General features: G+C 41.3%; 1 protein-coding gene across 1 annotated transcript in view; it reads left to right on the top strand.

Annotated features, from left to right (window-relative positions):
- si:ch211-26b3.4 (connector enhancer of kinase suppressor of ras 2) overlaps nucleotides 1-20,531 on the top strand; it is a 911,874-nt gene that overhangs the window by 664,150 nt on the left and 227,193 nt on the right. The window contains exon 12 of the mRNA XM_059977444.1: nucleotides 18,465-18,703. Within this exon, the coding sequence (XP_059833427.1) occupies nucleotides 18,465-18,703 (239 nt within the window). The remainder of the gene's footprint in view (nucleotides 1-18,464; nucleotides 18,704-20,531) is intronic.

Genomic DNA, 20,531 nt, shown 5'->3' with positions numbered 1-20,531 from the left:
TTCTCCAATTAGCCGAAGTTAAGGCCCACAACATAAATTTGAACATAATAAACAAAAAAACTTTGCAATGCAGATGATTTTTTGTAATTGAGTTTCATAATTAAATTGCAGGAACAACATGTTAGCATTAATAATCACTCAAACAGATGTTGGCTGGAGTATTCACAAGATGGCAGTTTTCAGCATGAGGAGAGAGCCTCACCTGTTCCTCTCGATACACTTTGATACTGTTACTTCCTAATGCCAGATGCGTGAAACTGCACTACTGAGATCTCATGTCACACCAGCAGCTATATATAAGCACCTCACTGCATAATTCAATTATCTCTGGTACCAACGCAGGGTCGAATGTAGTCAAAGTTCTACCCGTTAGTGCAGACTTAATCTGATTTGATTCTAAATATAGAACTGGCAGAGCAGATGCAGAAACATTGATTCCACTTGTAGAGGAGACTAAAATATTGGCTACAAATAGAGAATTCTGATAGAAGATAATCACTGAGAACCACAAGAGGAAAGGAAGTTCAGGAAGAAGTTTTTTTATTCAAAATGTGGTTGGAAGGTTAACCTTTCATGGTGAGGGCATTAGCATGGATGCATTTGACTAGATAATCTATAGGGAAAGGAGGAATGCTGGCTCGTGAAGTGGGATGTAAGAGGCAAAGTTGCTGCATAAATCCTGGCCTGGGTCAATGAGGCCAAATAGTAATGAAAATTTCAGTGTTATTCTAGATAGCCTTGAATGCAAGAATTCATACAATGTCCATACAATGATGTGATGTGACTGCACGACATCATTTTAGCCTTTTGCTTGGAATACCAATCTTCAGACTACTGCTTTTTTTTGTGAAGCTAAGCTGTCTGTTGAACAGGATTCTATGTGCAACCTTTCCTTTTTTATCAGTTTGCTTTGCATTCTTCTCTTGCTGCATCAGCTGTGCACTGCCTCCTATTCTTAATTACATTCTCTCGACATTAGTTGATCGATGAAGTTAAGACCTACAGTAAATCAGAACCTTTCTCACTGAAAACCTCCTAAAACCACTCAACTCAGATTGCTACTGTAGTACCTGTGGGTTTCTCCAATGCTGTTGCCAGCAAAGCTGCTCAGTCTGAGGCAGAGCTGGTGCAGCAGAGCCTCCATGAAGCAAGTAACTCTTAAATGATCAGCAGTGACTGGGAACAATTATGCATCCGCCATGCCCCATAATACAAACCAGTTCTTAAAGGTATCCAAAACATGGTTTAGCACTGTAGTAATTTTTCTTTTATTTAGAGAAACAGTGTTGAAGAGGCCCTACTGGCACAACAAACCACGCCTCCCAGCAACCCACCGATTTAGCTGCAGGCTAATCACAGGATTACTTCCAACGACCAATTAATCCACTCAATGGAATACACACAAAATGCTGGGGGAGCACAGCAGGCCAAGCAGGATCGGTGGAAAAGAGTAAAAGGCCAATATTTCAGGCTGAGCCCTTTCACAAGGACTGGAAAGGAAGAGACAAAGTCAGAATAAGGGGGTGGGGAAAGGGAGGAAAATTTACAAGGTGACAGGTGATATGGGGGGGAGGGGATGAAGTAAAGAGCTGTGAAGTTGATTGGTGAAAGAAGTTCCATTTCACGCACATCTACCCTCACCCATCCTTCCGCTGCCACACCAGGGATCGAGTTCTTCTTTTCCTCAGCTATCACAGACTGAGCTTCACGTCCAGTGCATGATTCTCCGTAATTTTGGCCATTTCCAAAGGGATCCCACTACCAAGCTCTTCTCTCCTCCTCTCCCCACTTTCCGCTTTCCACAGGGATCATGCGTCTCCCGTGCACGCTCCTCCCCACTGATCTCCTTCCTGGTACTTAACCTTGCAAGCGGAACAAGTGCTATACCTCCTCCCTCACTACCATTCAGGGCCCCAAACAGTCCTTCCAGGTGAGGCAACACTTCAGCTGCAAGTCTGCTGGGGTTATCTATCATATCCTGTGCTCCCAGTGTGGCCTGTGTATTGGGAAGACCGAATGTAGATTAGGAGACCGCTTCGTCAAGTACCTTCACTCCATCCGCCACGGAAAGCAGGATCTCCCGGTGGCCAGCATTACGATTCCACTTCCCATTCCCATTCCGATATGTCCATCCATGGCCTCCTCTACTGTCGCGATGAGGCCACACTCACATTGGAGGAGCAGCATCTTTTATTCCATCGCGGTAGCCTCCAATCTGTTGGCATGAATATCAATTTCTCAAACTACCGTAATGCTCCCCCACCTCTCCTTCACCATTCCCCATTCTATTTTCCCTCTCTCACCTTATCTCCTTACCTGCCCATCACTTCCCTCTGATGCTCCTCTCCCTTCCCTTTCTTCCCTGGTCATCTGTCCTCTCCTGTAAGATTCTCCCTTCTCCAGCCCTGTATCTCTTTCACCAATCAGCTTCCCTGTTCTTTCACCAATCAGCTTCCCTCTCGCCCTCTCCTGGATTCACCTATCACATGCCACCTTGCACCTCTTCCTCCCCTCCTCCCCCACCTTCTTACTTGGACTTCTTCCCCTTCTTGCTGGTCCTGACTAAGGGTCTCGGCCCAAAACATCGGCGGTTTACTCTTTCCCAGAGATGCTGCCTAGCTTACAGAGTACCTCCAGCATTTTGTGTGTGCTACTTTGGATCTCCAGCATCTGCAGATTTCCTCGTCTTTGTGAACCTACTAAGCAGTACTAAGCTATGGGAGGAAATCGGAGCATCCAGAGGATATCCACATGCTTCACGGAAAGGATATGCAGACAGAGCGCCCCAGAATTGAATTCTGACCTCCGACACCCTGAGCGGTCACTAACCTGTACGCTACTGTGGTGCCTTATTCGACACAGCTAGAATGCACACACAACAATCTCACAGATCAAAGAACCTGGTATGTGTTGTGGTGGTAGACGGGAGATGAATGTTGCTGAGGGTACTCTGAAAGGGTGATGTGAATTCTCCTAAATTGGTAAATTGGTTTATTATTAGTACTGTAAAAAAGCTTTGTTTTACATGTTGCCCATACAGACCCTTTCCTCACATCTGTCTGTCTGTCTTGGTACCATATCCAATGCGGATGTTGGTGACAATGGTTTTCCATACAAATCTATACCCCGTTCTTTGAATGACATCCATTTCCTCAATGTCTAGCCACCTGGCTAGGCTTTTGATGTACATAAGCCAACGTCTTCCTTTCAGTTTGCTCCCCTCAATCTTTCCGGAGAGTATGAGTTTTTTCCAGTTCATCTTTCCGCATCATGTGTCCTAGGAATCTGAGTTGTCTTTCTCTTATTGTTGGTATGAATGATCTAACTGCTTGGGCTCTTCTGAGAACTTCTTCATTTGATGTGTGTGTAGTCCATGATATTTTTAACATTCTCCTGTAGAACCATAATTGAGCCATTTCTAGTCTCTTTTCCATTGCTGGGGAAATGGTCCAACATTCACTTCCATAAGTCAGGATAGAGTAAATGTAGCACTGCAGTATTCTGTTTCTAGTGTAGATGCTCATCTTTCTGTCTGTTAATATGGTCTTCAATTTTTGGAAAGCTTCTTTCGCCATTGCTATTCTGTATTTGGCATCTGTGTCGCACCTGCCATCACTTGTTATTTGGCTGCCAAGATATCTGAATTTGTTGACTTGTTTGATGGTTGTATTTCCGATCTTGATCATACATTGTGGGATGTTTGTCTTTCTGGAGATGACCATGCTTTCTGTCTTGGTGTTGATTGAGAGGCCTCTGCGATTACTTTCTACTGCCACAGTAGTGAGTAGTTCTTGCAGTTTTGTTTCTGAGTCAGTATTAGTACGATGTCATCAGCATATCTAATGTTATTTATATTATGGCCTCCAATTGTGAGCCCTTTGATATCTTTGATACTTCTCAAGATATTTTCACTATACAGTTTGAATAAGTCCGGTGAAAAGACACAACTTTGCCTGACTCCTCCCATGATATTCACATACTCACTCACTCCTCCTTCTACTCTGATGGATGCTGACTGGTCCCGGAATAAGTTTCTTAAGAAACATATATCTTTCCCATCTATGTCAAGATCTTGAAGCACTTCCAGGAAATCTTGGTGTCTGACAGTGTCAAAATCTTTCGTATAGTCGATGAAACATAGGTAGATGTCTTTTTGTAGCTGGATGGCTCGTTCACAGATCATCCATAGCATGAAAATTGCATTTCTGGTTCCAGTGTTTTCCACAAAGCCGCTTTGTTCTTTATTGATTTCTGGTTTAATACAGCGTCTTGCTCTCATCATGATTACTCTGAGAATAATTTTTGCCACGTGGCTCATCAGGCTTATTGTACGATGTAACTCACATTCTGTTGCTCCCTCTTTCTTTGGAAGTCTGATGAACACTGATTTACTTAAATCATCAGGTATATCCCCGTGATCATAGATTTCATTTGCTATTTCTGTTACTTTCTGTATTCCAAAATCTTTCAAGGCTAGTCTCATTTCAACAGCGATGTTGTCTGGACCAGTTGCTCTGTTATGTTTTGCTTTATTTATGGCTGTTTGAATTTCTGATTTTAGAATGTTGGGTCCTTCAAGATTCTTTTTTATATTTGTTTTTTCTCCTCTTTGGCCTTCAAAAAGTTCTTTCATATATTCTGTCCATCTGTTTAGGATTTCCACTTTGCTCATAATTTGCTGTCTTTTGCCTTGATGCATCCACTTGCTGAGCAAGGTAATTTCCCCGTTAGTTCTTTAATCTTACTGTGCATCATCTTTGCTCCAGAGTTATGGGTTTGTAGCGTTTCTATCTCTGAGCATTTCTCATTTAGCCATCTGTCTTTAGCTTCTCTGTATTTTCTTTTTATTGTCTTATCAAGTTGCTTGTAATCTTCGCTGTCTCTTGGTTTGATGGTCTATTTTTGTTGCATCAATGGTATTGTATCTTCAGCTATCCATTTCTTCTTACTTTTCTGCTCTTTTCCTGGGATGGTTTCTTTTGCAGCTTCAACCATGGATTCCGTCAGTATGTCCCAGGAAGATTTGCCTCCTTCATCCTGCAGCAATTGAAAATGGTTTTTCTCCTTGATTGTGTATTCTGTTTTCAGATGAGTGTTGTTTTATAGTTGTTGATATTCCAGTGACTCTGATCTTTTTGGTTTCTTTAATTTTCTCATCTTTATTTTCATTTTGCAAATGACTGGTAAATGGTCGCTCCCACAGTCTGCTCCAGGGTAGCTTTTCGACTGAGTTATCGAATTTTTGAATCTGTAATAGATTGTTATGTAATCAATTTGATTTTTGTTGTTCCCATCGGGGCTTCTCCATGTCCATTTCCTTCTTAGGTGTTGTTTAAACCAAGTGTTGGTGATTATCTGATTGTTTGTTTTACACCGTGATATAAGCTTTTCTCCTCTTTCATTTCTTTCTCCCAATCCCTGGTCTCCAACAATATGGTCTTCTCTTCCCTCACCAACTTCTGCATTTAAATCATTCATGACAATTATGACTTCTTGTGATTTGCATTGTTCTAGTGCTTTGTCTAGGGAGTGGTAGAAGGCATCATTTTCTTCCTCTGAGCTTGCCGTTGTGGGTGCATATACTTGGATGATAGAGATGTTGTTTTGTTGTCCTTTTAATTTGATTAACATCTTTCTGTCTGAGATATGCCAATATCCTCTTAGATGTTCCTTTGCCTAAGATGATTGCAACACCCTTTTCAAGTTTATCTCCTCCAGAGGATATCATCCTGTAGTCACCTGATTGGAATACTCCAGTGTCTTTCCATCGTATTTCACTTAGGCCTAGGCTCTTCATTTCTAATTTTACATTTTCTAGCTTACCAGCTTGGCGCAGGATTTGAACATTCCAAGTGGCAATTTGCAGTCTCTTGTTCTTGCAGACAGTAATGGTATGACAATTGCGGCTCATCTGTCTGGTTACATCATATCCTGTACCAAGCGAGGTGAACGCACTATTTGGTAGTGCGCTCCCATTTACACTGTTGTCTTTTATTTTTGTGTATGTATTAACCATGGTTGTACTAGGGATGAAATACAAGAAGTAGCTTCCCTTTGCTTGCTTCCAATGCTGTGTCTTTACAAGACGGGTGACCCTGACCATTGTCCTATTAAAAGGATCTTCTGCTCAGTGTCTGAGAAGCAGGAACCATCGATTGTGTTACTCACAACTTGCCTTCTGCTTCATCCACCACCTGCATTCTGTGGCTTCTCTGTAACCCAAGTAGGGGGGCTACTAGGTTCTACACCTTGCCTAAGGGTGAATTTAATGGTAACCTCATTACCCAAAGCAAATGCTCCACAGCCGGATGTAGTTTACCCTCATGCCCAGGAGCGTTCCTCACATCAGTACATTGAAAAAGGCAGTAAATGAATAGAGTATACTGCAGTGTTACAATTACAGCACAGGCCGACAATAAGATGCAACGCTATAATGATAGATAGTGAGTAGAGGAGCCCATCTTATCATATACAAGATGTCCACTCAATAGTCTTATGACAGTGTGATAGAATCTGCCTTCAGCCTGGTGGAACATGTTTTCAACTTCTGCCCGAAGAGAGAATGTTCAGTGTGGCTGTTGCTTACTTTACTGAGGCAGTGAGAAAAGCAGTGAGTCCATAGAGGGGAGGCAGGCTGATTCTTGTGCTGTGCTAAGCAGTGTCCTCAGTTTCCATATCAGGGAGTGAAGCATCTGGGTAGGATCTTCTTGTGGTGCATCAACAAAAATAGGTGAGGCTCAATGGGGACGTGACAGATTTCTTTATCTTCTGAGGAAACAGGTACTGGTGTACTTTCTTGGCCTTGGCATTTATATGGTTGGACTATGACAGGGTACCGGTGATGAACCTGGAGCTCTCAACAATCTCAGTCTCAATAGCATTGATGTAAACAGGAGCATGTGTACTACATGTTTCCTGAAGTCAATGACCAGCTCTTTTGTTTTGCTGACATTAAAGGAAAAGCTATTGTCATGACACTAGATTCCTAGGCTCTTTTCTCCTTCTTGTACACAAGCACGTTTGTTATTTGAGATTGAGCCATTACTGTGGTGACATCTGCAAGCATATGGATGGAGATATGGCCCACCGGACAGGTCCCTGTCTAGTCTCTCATCCAGGTCAACTTGGTCTGGAGGTCCATACCCTGAAAATTCTTTCAAAAGGTGTAGATTTTCATACACCACATCATAAGTTGTAGCAATAATGCACAGTTAATTTGAAAATGTGCCTTGTATGATGAATCATGCAAAATTACCATTTGACAAGTAAATGCAGAACTCACAGAAGATAAAACGGTCACAGTACATCAACCATCATGCTTTTCTTATGTAATTTTTTCGTATGTATGTAGTATTATGTGAAGTGATACTTCATCTGGGTCTAAACAGAAACCATATCTGATCAGCAACCATATCTGATCAGCAGGGGGAAGATATATTTGATTAAAGGTAAATAATAAATGACAGGTTTGCTATTGAGAATTCATATGAGTCAGCAGTGCAAACTTCTACAACATTTGAGCATTCTTGAGGTGAAGCCTTCTGAACAGGCTTCAGAAGTGGTGGCCTTGGACCTTTTGCAACTAGAGAGACAGTAGGCAAAGGGCCAAGGTCTTCGGTATCCTTCAACGGAGTGGCAAAGGGAGTAGGAGGGAGCTGAGCAACTGGAGGATGCCTATACCATCACAGGGAGGGTGTGAAGCTCCTTACAAACAGCACTGCTGGTTAGATTTTAATTCAGATCACTGGAGCTCTAAGGCCGTTGTGCTACCAACTGTGCCACTGTGTCCTTGGGGAATCATTCCTGGCAATTTGCACCCTGGACCCTCTGCCTCTCCTATTAATTTTAGTCAAGCACTTTGTAGTCACTGGATAAGGCATCTCCTGAGATGGCCATCTCTTAAATCAAGCTATTGAGGTGATTGTTAGAAAAACAAGGTGCTATGCCTGTTGGTAAAGTATTCCCAAGCTGCACAGTGGACCAGTAATGGCTGGAGTCATCACTCACTTTCCCATTGAGAGCTGCAACCATTACTGGAATGAGGACAGGGCATTTTCAGCTGGTGCCCACTCTTCTTACATAATCACAGTTAGTTGAAGGAAAAGATCTCAATATTGCCTCTGTAGCACCTAATTATTCACACATGGTGCTGTGAAAAATTCCTAAAAATCATAAATAACAAACGGAGATTCCCATTGCCAAAGACCTCCTGTTGCATCAGACTGCTTTGTCAAGTCACGTCAAGTAGAGTTTATTGCCATGTACACAAGTACGGTCAGGTACAGGTACAGACACAACACAGAACATAAAATATGCCATAACATGAAGAAAAGAAAAACCATGGTTAGGAGCAAGTCCATGGCAAGAGGTTGTCCAGACTGTTCTATTTCTGAGCTAGGGTTGGGAAATCCAATTCCAAAAAACATGTGGCTGAATAAGAAATGGTTAGAACAGGCAAAACATCATGTTAAATATAGCAAATGAAAGAAGGTCCACAAGCAATGAATCTGCACCCCAGCTCACTGATGTCTTCATGGACATCTCCAATGCTTCACTCATCCAGGCTGCTGTCCCCACATGCTCAAAATCAACCACCATCATCCCCGTACCAAAGAACTCTACACCTTCAGAACTAAATGACCTCCACCCTGTGGCACTGATGTCAATTATCATGACCTGCTTTGAACGGCTGATAATGACACATATGAAAAGCTCCATTCATGCCACATTAGACACTCACCAAGATGCTTACCGACAGAACCGCTCTACAACAGGGGCCATAGCAGCTATCATGCACTTGGTCCTGACACAACTAGAAAATAAGGACACTTATGCCAGAATGGAATTACTACATAGCAAGAAGTGCAAGTGATATGCTGCTTCACCTAAGAAGACTGTTTGAGTCCCTGGTGCAAGGCAATGTTCCCTCTAGTGTGTGTGTGTGTGTGTTCATGCGCGTACAGGTATTTTGCTACTAGCGCACAAATGAATTTAAACCACACACAAAAGGTTGTCACTCTCCACCTCGTTGGCATGTTAAGTATATTTCACGATTGTACACAATCACATTTCCTTTTCTGGTTTCTGATGCAGAGGGTGTTGAAAACGTGGAGTTTGCAATGATTCATCTACAGATTTTATAACTCTTATTTATACTGTTTTTATTGAAGAAATTATTCACACATGTTGTTGTCACTGGGCAAAAAATTGCCCAGCACAGGATTTTTGCGCACAGTGGACATTATAATTTAGAGGGAACATTAGTGGGAAGGGAAGAGGTGAAAGGAAAGATGTTCCAAATCTTGCAGTGGCAAAGGTGCTGGGCCAGGGTCATGGACGGATGTAAGCTCAGATATGTTATCACTGAAAAGTCCAGGGTATGTTGGAGGGAGAGATTGCATAATGCCTCCAGTCTTGGCTGTGACCTAGGAATGCTGATTCCAAAACTAAGTTGCAGAGCAAAACTTTCCCTCTCTTGAGTTCAGCAGAAGTCTACTGGTAGCATTGGCAATATCAAGCCTAAATATATCTCAAACATCTTGCTGACTTTCTGTCATTGTACAGGAAACTAATATATCTGCTGAGGGTGCTGCTTTGACCTTTCACGTTATGACAGAGTTGTGGTTCGTTTGCAAAATGAGCCTCAGACGCAATAAAATCTCTGAGTAAATACCATATTTTGTGAAAATGATGTGATAGCAGAACCAATTTATAGTCTGCCTCACTAATAAGTTTTTTTCATTAATTTCTATGAATGAATATATATTTATGCACAAATATATGTGTGCATAGAGTTAAAATGCAAATTTGCCTATTTGATATGCAGTTGGTCTGTTGGTGCTGCCGAACTGTAGAACAAGTGGCTAGAAATTTATTACATCACAAAACATAAAATTGACTTAACTCATGCTCAAATCCATGGTTAGGGATTTTATTTCCTCATTTTTCATTGAGATACCTTCTCACCATTTTCTTCCAGCTTCAAGCAACATGCGCTCATCTTCAAGGTGATCTTTAGCTTTAGTGGTCTGGAAAATTAGCAGTTCTTTCTCTCTCGGGGGGAAAAGCATTTCTTTGAACCCTCCTATTTAAAGGCTAGAGTTCCAACTGCAGCATGTCCTCACTGAGATTAGTGACTTCTTAAGATCTCAGATGTCACATATAAACTTTATACCTTCATAAATGCTTTATATGCCTTCATACTCTCTCTCTGTGAAGGTTACTCTCATTTTGCAAGTCTCAGTATTATTTATTTCATTTTATGGAAATACAGCACAAACCAGGCCTCTCCGGCCCCTCGAGACATGCTGCACAGCAATTCCCTGATTTAATCTGAGCCTATTCATGGGACAATTTACAATGACTAATTAACCTACCAACCGGCACAACTTTGGACAATGGGAGGAAACTGGAGCTGCTGGAGGAAACCTACGCGGTCACGAGGAGAACGTTCAAACTCTTTATAGGCAGTGGTGAGAGTTGAACCCAGGTCACCTGTACTGTAAAGCGTTCTGTTAACCACTATGCTACTGTTCTTCCATCTGCTCACTGGAATAGACAGTGTGCTCATGCTTTTGTCTGCAGTGCGGGTTTTGCCAAAGTACTGGTTCCTTAGCCATGATTTCTCTAGTGACTTTCCGACAGAAGTGTCATCGTGTTGTCCTGGAGAATCCTCACAGCTCTTTTGTAAAAAGAGAATTTCTCCTGCAGGCACAGTTGGTCACCAGCCTATTCAGCTCCTCCTGAACCTTTGCAAACACTCTCCCAGGTACACCTGGGGTATCCGTTGCACAGTCGCAACAATCCCCTGCAGAGAGCAGTGTCCCTGGATGGGAAAATTGAGATAATAAATTCTGTAGAACATTTCTTGCTTATGTTTGAGGAGGGAGGGCGATGTCTGTCAGTATCTATCCAGGACCTTGCTTGAGGAGATTAACTAGACGGAAAGAGCCAGCAAAATGTATGGTGTTCTAATACAGTAAGTTTAGGAATAAACTATTCTCAGGCTTCCAGCCAGGTACGGGTATCAATTATAACTGACGTTTCAATGACAAACTCTGCCATCTTCTTCATGGATGATGCCTTGCCATGTCTATCCCGTAGTCTGTCCCTCCTGATTGGTTGGTCCTCATCCAGTCAGATGACTGCTCTCCCACCTTGTTTACAATCGAATTCCAGTTCATACTTTGCCTTTGTTAATATTCTTTTTTGTCTAGCTTTATTTCAATGGCTTCCTTTACCAGGCAGTCCCAAAAGCCATTGACAAGGCACAGTAGTTTTGTACCATTGAAGTCAATTCAATGGCCATTGTAAATGTAGTGTTCTGCTACCGCTGATTTCTCTGGGTACCCCAAACAGATACACCTCCTCTGCTGCTTGATGCAGATTTCCACTGTGTGTCCTGTCTGGCTTATATACGCAGCTCCACAGTCACAAGGAATCCTCTAAGTGCCAGCTGACCTGAGGCCAGGTCATCTTTGACCCACATAAGCCATGATTTGAGCTTCCCTATGGGTTTGGGGATGGTATTAGTTCAGTATTTCTTCAGGATCCTGGTGATCCTTCCAGAAACTGTGGAAATTTTTGTTTTGCCGGTGGGGGGAGAGGGGATTGTTGGAAAATGGAGATAATAACTTCTGTGGAACATTTCTCGCTTATGTTTGAGGGACAGAGGGTGATGTCTTTCGGTATCTATCCAGAACATTAAAATTATGCCCCTTTGTATTAGTTATTTCTGCTTAATAAAGCTGCAACATCACCTTGCATCTCTTGAAATCAATCCCTTGAATAATGAAGGCAAATACACTTTATTAACAGCTCTATCAACTTTCCTAAGTTGTAACCACTATTGACCACACGTGGGAGGGGGAATCGGTGGGGGGACTTTGGGGTTCTCACGCTTAACTGTTGTTCATTCTTTGGGGCACTTCTTTGTTTTCATGGATGTTTTGCGAAGAAAAAGCATTTCAGGATGTATACTGTATACATTTCTCTGACATGAAATTGGACCTTTGAACCTTTGAAATATAGGGAAGACAAGTGGTAGTGATGGGTTGTTAGATTTCCTGTTTTCCTGGTTTAAACATCAGCCTTTTTAAGGGCCTGATTGATTTTCTTCGCCTTGCAGCCATTCTGTAGGAGCATCTTGCATATGTCCAGCATCTGCGGTATCTTTCTGAAAGTAGTGGAGAGAGGAATTCATCTGTCATCTACCATGAATGTGCCTGTACTATTTGGACTATTGTGAAATCTTGTGTCATAGTACAGGCATAGACACCTGGTATAGATAAAGGACTGTGTTCATGCAATGCTAGCAAAGATTTCACCCTCCAAATTGTTGATTTCATTGTAACATTCAAGAGAATTGTCCATCGCTTCAAATTCCTCATAGGTCCTAACTTGTTGAAGTATTGAAATAGTTTCATTTTCATTCCTGGCCCTTTCTGGCATGTCCAAGGCTGAATGCTTGAAGCTGCAGTGAGCAAAGCAGTTCAGTATTGTCTTATTGTTTATCTTTTGCCAACTGTCAGTGACAAAAGTCACTGCTTTTTGAACACAAATACACACTATTTAAAAATTGATTGCTCTAAGCATGGTGCTTATAGAAATCATGAAAAGAACACCTCACCTCTTCCATGAAATCTCTTAGCTGGCTACAGAAAGCGTTTCCAAGCTGTGATACTTGCCAAAGGGGGTGTTACTAAGTACTGACCATGCAGGGTGCCCAAACTTTTGTTTTGGGCCCTTTTCCTTTCTTTGTGATTTTGAAATGTAAAATATGGAAATAAAAAAGTCATTTTGCTTAAAATATTAAAGAAATGTGTCATCTTTAACTTTATGCCTTTTGGAAATCAGGTCATCTTTTACTCGCTTAGCTATTCACAGTAACAGAAATTTTGACTGTGGTGCCCAAGCTTTTGCATGCCACTGTATCTGCTGCAATTAATGTCTCTGTAAGTTTGATGTTACCATTGATTGTAATGGAAGGGAATAACAGGCTAATGTTATTAACTATTCTGTTGTTTTGCAACATCTCTCAGGAGAAAAGTATGAAGTGGGATGTGTAATCGTGTGATTAATTCACATGAGAATTTTTGCATCTACCATCAATATGCCTGTACTATGACACAAGCTTTCAGATATTTTATCCCAAAGTTATTTCAAATCAATTTTCTTGGAGTTTTTTAATGATAAATTGATAATACCTTCTGAATCCATTTTTTCTATTAATTGCACAAAGTATTCATTGCAACCAATGGGTATTACACCTATCTCTGGTCTGCTCAGACTTCTGAAGTTATTTCTGAAAAAAGCAAAATGCAGAAGATTTCAGCTTCACTAATTTATCAGAGAGCTTGAAAAGAGTTGGCAGTGAGCTTGGCAAGCCTAACAGAACAAGTAGGCTTTATAAGATCACGTGTACTTGCTTCTTATTGCAAGGGCTTGATTTCAATGGAGTGCATACACCTTTAATAGACTTCAACATTTAATCTCAAATTTGCTGTTTCCTTATAATACCTTATTTTCATTGCCCGAAAGTTGCTAAAGGCCTAGGTTGTTCTTGACCTTAATACACAAAACACAATTAGGTGTAGGGGATGTGAATGGCTGAGTATTTTCAGACTAGTAAGGCAAGCTCTCTATATGTTATTGAAGAACTTAAAATTAAAGCTTTAACATATAGAATAATAATTGGATGTTCTGCCCCTTGAGCCTCTTTCACTATTCAATTACATCAGAATTGATCAGTCTCAAAATAGGGTCGCAGTCATTCAGGATAGAGATAGGAAAAGTATATTCTCTCAGAGAATGGTGAAATTTTGGAATTTTTTTCCAAGTTCTGTCACCAGCCATTTTCAAGCTTGAATCATAGGTTTTGAATGTTAAGATTAAAGCACTAGTGAGGCCTCAGTTGGAGTATTGTGAGCAGGTTTGGGCCTCTTACATTAGAAAGGATGTGCTGAAACTGGAGAGGGTTCAAATGAGGTTCACGAAAATGATTCCAGGATTGAATGACTTGTCATATGAAGAATGTTTGATGACTCTATTTGCTGGAATTCAGGAAAATGAGGGGTAACCTCATTGAAACCTATTGAATGGTGAAAGACCTTGATAGGCCTTGATGTGGAGAGGATGTTTCCAATGGTGGGAGAGTCTAAGACCAGAGGATACAGCATCAGAATCGAGGGACATCCTTTTCGAATGGAGATGAGGAGGAATTTCTTCAGCCAGAAAGTGGTAACTCTGTGGAATTCTCTGCTGCAGATGGCTGTGGAGGCCAAGTCTGCATGTATTTTTAAGGCTGTTGATAGATTCTCGACTGGTCAGGGCATGAAAGGAAGCTGAGAGAAAGTAGGAGATTTGGGCTGACAGGAAAATTGGATCAGCCATGATGAAATGATGAAGCAGACTTGATGGGCCCTATGGCCTAATTCTGCTTCTATATCTTACGGTCTTATGGGTCTAAGGTATTCAAGGGATATGGGGTCAGCTTAGGGAAGTGACCCCATTGGAAGATCATCCACAATCTTATTGAATGGTGGAGCAAGTACGAGGGCAAATGGCTCACTCCTGTTCCTATTTCTTATGCTGCTTTATTAAAACTTCATTAAGTCAGCAGTGTGACCTTCATGAATAAATCACATGGCAGAGACAGCACTGAGGCTGCCCAAAGATTAATGCCAGGAGGAGTGCATAGAAGTTGGATGGTGCTTTATAATATGATTGAGCACTATGCGTTACAATTTCATAAAATATTTGTTCAAAAATAGTCACTAATGTGAGTTCCACAATAACTGTGATAGTTATTCCATGATTTTGTCCATCTGATGTGTTAATGCACAATGGGATGCAAACATGTCCAGCAGGATACAACATTGATCCTGCTGTGGCTTGTGGCTTGTGATTAGCTCAAGTCACCAGTCTGAACATGGGCTTTCACAGAGCAGATATCATGCTGTTTGCCCTGTGAATTGCACTCGCTGGAGTTTAGAGGAATGAAATGGGACCCACCGACACCTATCAAATATTGAAAAACCTAGACAGTGTGGACATGGAGAGGATGTTTCCTGTAGTGGGAGAGTCTAGAAGCAGAGGGCACAGTTTCAGTATGGAAGGATAGACCTTTTTAAAAAAAGATGAGGAGGAATTCCTTTAGCTAGATGGTGGTGAATCAATGGAATTCTTTGCCACAGATGGCAGTGGAGGCCAAGCCACTGGATTGATAGGATCTTAATTAGTCTGGGTGTCAAAGGTTATAGGGAGAAGGCAGGAGAATGGAGTTACGGTGGATAATAAATCAATCATGATGGAATGGAGAGCAGACTCAATAGGCTGTATGGCCTAATTGTGCTCTTATGTCTTATGGTTTTATTGTCTTGCAGACTTAAAACCTAATTTCATGAAAATACTTACCTTTAGTCTCTGTTCTTCCATGCCATTTAATGACTCCCTCCCAAATGGATCATCTTAAACTTCTAAAACCTCAGATTCTGATTGCTGATCTTATCTTCCCAATGCCCTTCCTCCTTCAAACATTCATAATTTATCTCACTGCCTCCTTCCCCACACTTCAGCTATTCCTAACCTATCTTCTCCCACCAAGCCCCAGAACAATTCGTCCAATTCCAGGGTGAAGTTTTAAGATGCCCTGGCCCCTAATTGTTAATATGACTCTACCCTTTATCACTGTGACTGTGCTCCTCTTACTCGCAAATCCCTCACCATCATCTCCCAGCGTGGCTAGACCTGGACTTTTTACTTAGCTGTTTTCCTTTTTAGCATGAAGTGTGGAAGGCCTGTTATGTAGTGCTTGTGCTGTGTCCTTCTCCTCTACAAATTGCACTTCAGTTGCTCACTTCGGTGATTCGGATAGCACTTTCTGAATCTGCACCAGCAGTCTGCTTGACAGTCCCAGCAGGCCATGTGATGAAAGGAACCATTCATACTTTGAGTCAAAATAGTGTTTTGACTGGAAACGTCGTCAATTCGAACTCTGCTCCAGTTCCCCACTGTGCATCCAGATCCAGGTCCAGGTCCAGATCCAGATTTCAGCATCTGCACTCACTTGTGTCTCCGGAATCTGCAATCACTACCGCAGGAAGGACATGGGCAGTGCAGTGGTGCAGCGGGTACAACTGCTGCCTGCCAGCTCCAGTAACCCACGTTCAATTGTAGAGTTGACATGTTCACCCTATGATGGGTGGATTTTTTCCATGTCCACTAATTTTCTCGAACATCCCAAAGTTAAGTGGACTAGTAGTTTAATTGGCCTCTGTGAGTTATCCCTAATTCGTAGATGATAGTTTAGATGTTGAGAAAGCTCATAGGTCTGTGCGGAGAATAAAATAGGATTAGAATAGGATTGGTGTAAAATGGAGCTTGATGGTTGATACAGATTCAGCTGGCCCATATCCCTGCTCTGTGGCTCTGACTCAATGATCATCAATTATGGATTCACCTGCCTCTCATGTACAGTATGAGACGTGTTTGTAAATCAGTGTTCCTTCATCACAACTGCCTAATCCTACAGCAACTTCCCACAGCAGTTCAACAAGATGGCTTACCACCAGCTTCTCAATGGAATATGTGTGTGTGTGTGTGTGTGTGTGTGTGTGTGTGTGTGTGTGTGTGTGTGTGTGTATGATTGTTTATTTATTTGTGTGTATGTTTATTCACTTACTGAGACGCAGCAGGGAATAGTTCCATTGGCCCTTTGAGCCATGTTGTCCAGCAGTCTTCCGGTTCGATCTGAACCTAATCACGGGTCAATTTACAATGACCAATTAACCTACCAACTGGTATGTCTTTAGACTGTGGGAGGAAACCAGAGCATCTGGAGGAAACCCTCGCAGTCACGGGGAGAACATACAAACTCCTGACAGGCAGCAGTGGAAATTGAACCTAGTTTGCCGATATTGCAAAGCATTGTGCTAACCACAACACTTCTTTGAGTGCTGATGGTCATCCTCAGACCTCAGATTATTTTACTACAACAAGGAAGCATATACAACAAGCATATGTCTCTGTGGAGATTGTCTTATAGTTCCTCCCAACTTCTGAACAGGGTCAGTGTCTCACTGTATACAGGATTATAGTCACACATTCACTTTGTATGCAGGAGGTAAAAGTATGAGGTGTAACAGGAACTTTTCCTTTGAAAGGTGAGGAGCATTCATAAATTATCCAGCATTTCCACTCCCTGGTCTTGATTCAGTCTGCACTAAAATGTCTCAAAGGGTGAAAATTAATTTGTAAATCTGTAAGCAAGCACAAAAAATCAAAAAGATATTGCTAATGCTGGAAATCTGAAATAAAAATCAAAAATGCTGAAAACACTCAGCTGGCTATTTCAGGTTCAGTGATACTTCATTGGAATGGGTGCTGGACCTGAGACATTAACTTTCTCTTTCCACAGATGCTGCCTAACCTGCTGAGCTTTTCCAGCATTGTCTAGTTTTGTTATACATTATAGATCTAAACAAGTACAGTTTGTGACATTATTTAGGATTTTCATATTATAATTGAACGTAAAAAGATGTTTACATGACTGTAGTGCCTAAAATAAAGTAAATGTCAAAGTTCAAAGTAAATTTATTATCAAAGTACACATGACACCATTGTCAATCCTGAGAGTCATCTTCTTGCAGGCTCACTCGTAATAGAAAAATAACCATAACAAATCAATGAACTTACCGGGCATTCGAGCAGTGTGCGAGAGATAAATAAATAAGCAATAAATGTTGAGAACATGAGATGAGGAGCCCTTGAAAGCGAGACCATAGGTAGTGGGAACATTTCAGTAATGGGGTGGGTGAAGCTGAGTGAAGTTTCTCCTTTGGTTCAAGAGCCTGATGGTTGAGGGGTAATAACTGCTCCTGAACCTGGTGGTGTGAGTCCTGAAGCTTCCTTTCTCTGGGTAGCAGTGAGAAGAGAGCATGTCCTGGGTGGTGAGGGTCTCTGATGATGGAAGCTGTTTCCCTGCGACAGCACTCCATGTAAATGTGTTCTCCACCACACGTCTATAGAAGTCTGTCGAAGTTTTAGATGTCATGCCGAACCTTTGCAAACTTCGGAGAAAATAGATCACTGTCAAATGCTGTAGGTGCTATATGCTATCACTGCAGGAAGTAGTTACAAAACAGAATCTAACTAACTTAAACCATATTTTGTTTGTTTTTCATGCACCATATGACAGAAAATAAAACTGCACAATGTCTTTTTATGGTAACTTTACCAGTACCTACAAAATAAGTTTTTGATGTAATGGAAGAGTTAGTAGTTTTGATTGGGTGTATCCGAACATGGTTCAGATCATATGGCTGTGGGCTGTGATGATGCTGCCTTGTGGTTGCCTGAACTTTTTTAAAGGAAGTGATTCTTTAACATAGTTTTTCAAGCTTGTGTCTTTTGATGCATTTGCAAATGAACTCACTACTTTCTGGTTCTTTCCTCATTTGACCCAGAGGATTCACTTCTACAATACCTGAGTGATGATAAGGTTCTGATCATTCAAGAGGACCCTATGACACAGAGGGACAGCAAGAGAGACACAGGCAGGAGATCAAGGAGGAGGAAGAACCCAGGTAGTCCCAGCTACCCTATTAGTCCCTCTGTACTGACAGCCCCAGTGAGACTCGAACCCACTCCTCAGGAGATCTTGAATTTTCCACTGCCTGAAAGCAACACGGTGCCTCTCTACCATGTAAGTTCTAAAGTCAAATTGTGGGTTTTATTTTTGAGTTTGTTTCTCGGGCACAAATTTAAAATGTTACATTTTGCTATTTAGCTTAGCAAAGGGTGCATGTTCCATGCATTTTAAAATGCACTCTACAGTTCTTGCTGTAACTTATGTGCAATCATTCAGGAATGGAATAATCCTATTCATCAGGAAAAATAGTTTAGACAGAGATAGCTAGAAAAGGTACTTAAACTGTGTGCTTAATGCCAATGGAAGTAACTTAAAACAGAAAAGGCAGATATTATCCCTATCAGAGGCAATTTTGTGTTGTTGTTCCCCTCAGAAGTTTCCCAAAGGAAAACTAAGCGCTGCCTTAACCTCCCTTTCTGCATAAACGGTGTGTAAATCCTTATTGTCTCTTTGTAATAACCATCCATTACATAGCAAGTGTTGCTGGTATTAGGTGCATCTGTACTTGAGTTTTTAGTAGTCATTCAGTAATTTAATTGGCTATGCAATAGCCTCAATTGTTGCTTTCTAGAGCAAATATCATTTGAGTTGTGAAGATTTACTTTGTTGTGCACATGTGGCTGATTTGTGGCATTTAACATTTTTGCAAAATTCTGCTGACACCTCTGTCAGAAATCTCTCTTCTCCGGATCATGGTTATATGTTGTAACTGATTTAAGAAGAATGTAGTGCTTTGTAATTTACCTCACATCAACAGCTGCAGAATTATTGTAGATCATGATCTACCAGGAACTTAGCTGTGAAGTCCATTTATCTAGCAAACTAAGGATAGCTATGGATCATGATTGTGAAGAGCATGTGTTCACATAACTGCTAGCAATAGTGTTGTTGAAAACAAATGACTGTTTTAACCAATGCTGCCAATTGATTTACATTGATTTGCCATATGACATTAATATTTCAACTGTATGCCATTGTCTGAAAGAGTTCTTTAAAAAACTAAACAGGGAAGAACAACATATTTGCTTATAAGTGAAAAGGAAACCACAAAATTCAGAGACTAAAGGAGTTTGGTTGATGCATTGCAAGACTGCAGCTAATTTGGGAGATGTCAGAATTTATATACAGAGCCTTGGAAATGTATTCAACCTTCAAACCTTTGCTCACATAAATGAGGATTACAACCATGGACTTTGATCAATTTAATTGAGATCTTTTATTTGAGAGAAAATTGTAAAGCATGAAAAACTAAAAATTCAAACACTGAAATGTCAGCAGGTCAGAAGTATTCATCCCCCTTTGCTCAGAACTTAGTTGAACCACTTCTCACAGCTATTACAGCCTGTAGTCTTTTTGGATAAACCTCTATTAGCTTTGATGTGATGTTTTCCCATTCCTCCTTGCAAAATTGTTCAAGCTGTGCCTGGTTAGTTGGGAGTAGTGGTGGACAGCAATCTTGAGGTCTTGCCAGAGATGTTCGATCAAGTTAAGATTGAGACTCTGCCTGGTCCGCTCAAGGACATCAATCTTCTTCTTTTGAAGCCACTCCATGGTTGCTCTGGCAGTGTGCTTTGGGTCATTGTCCTGCTGAAAGATAAACTTTCTCCCCAGTTTAAGCTTTCTGGCAGGTTTTTATCTAGGATCTCTCTGGATTTAGTAGCATTCACCTTCCCATCAAGCTTGACCAGACTTCCGCTTCCTGCTGCTGAAAAGCATCACCATAGCATGATGCTACCTCCGCCATACTTTACTGTCGGGATAGTGTTACCTGGCTAATGCACATTATTAGATTTACACCACACATGTTGTTTAATGTTGAGGCCAAAAAGATCCACTTCAATCTCATCCGACCACAAGACTATCTTCCATATTGTTACAATAT

The sequence above is a fragment of the Hypanus sabinus genome, chromosome 8 (assembly GCF_030144855.1).
Source record: "Hypanus sabinus isolate sHypSab1 chromosome 8, sHypSab1.hap1, whole genome shotgun sequence".
NCBI lineage: Eukaryota > Metazoa > Chordata > Chondrichthyes > Myliobatiformes > Dasyatidae > Hypanus > Hypanus sabinus.
Note: the sequence above shows the minus strand (reverse complement) of the source record. Positions and strands in the feature narration are given on the sequence as shown.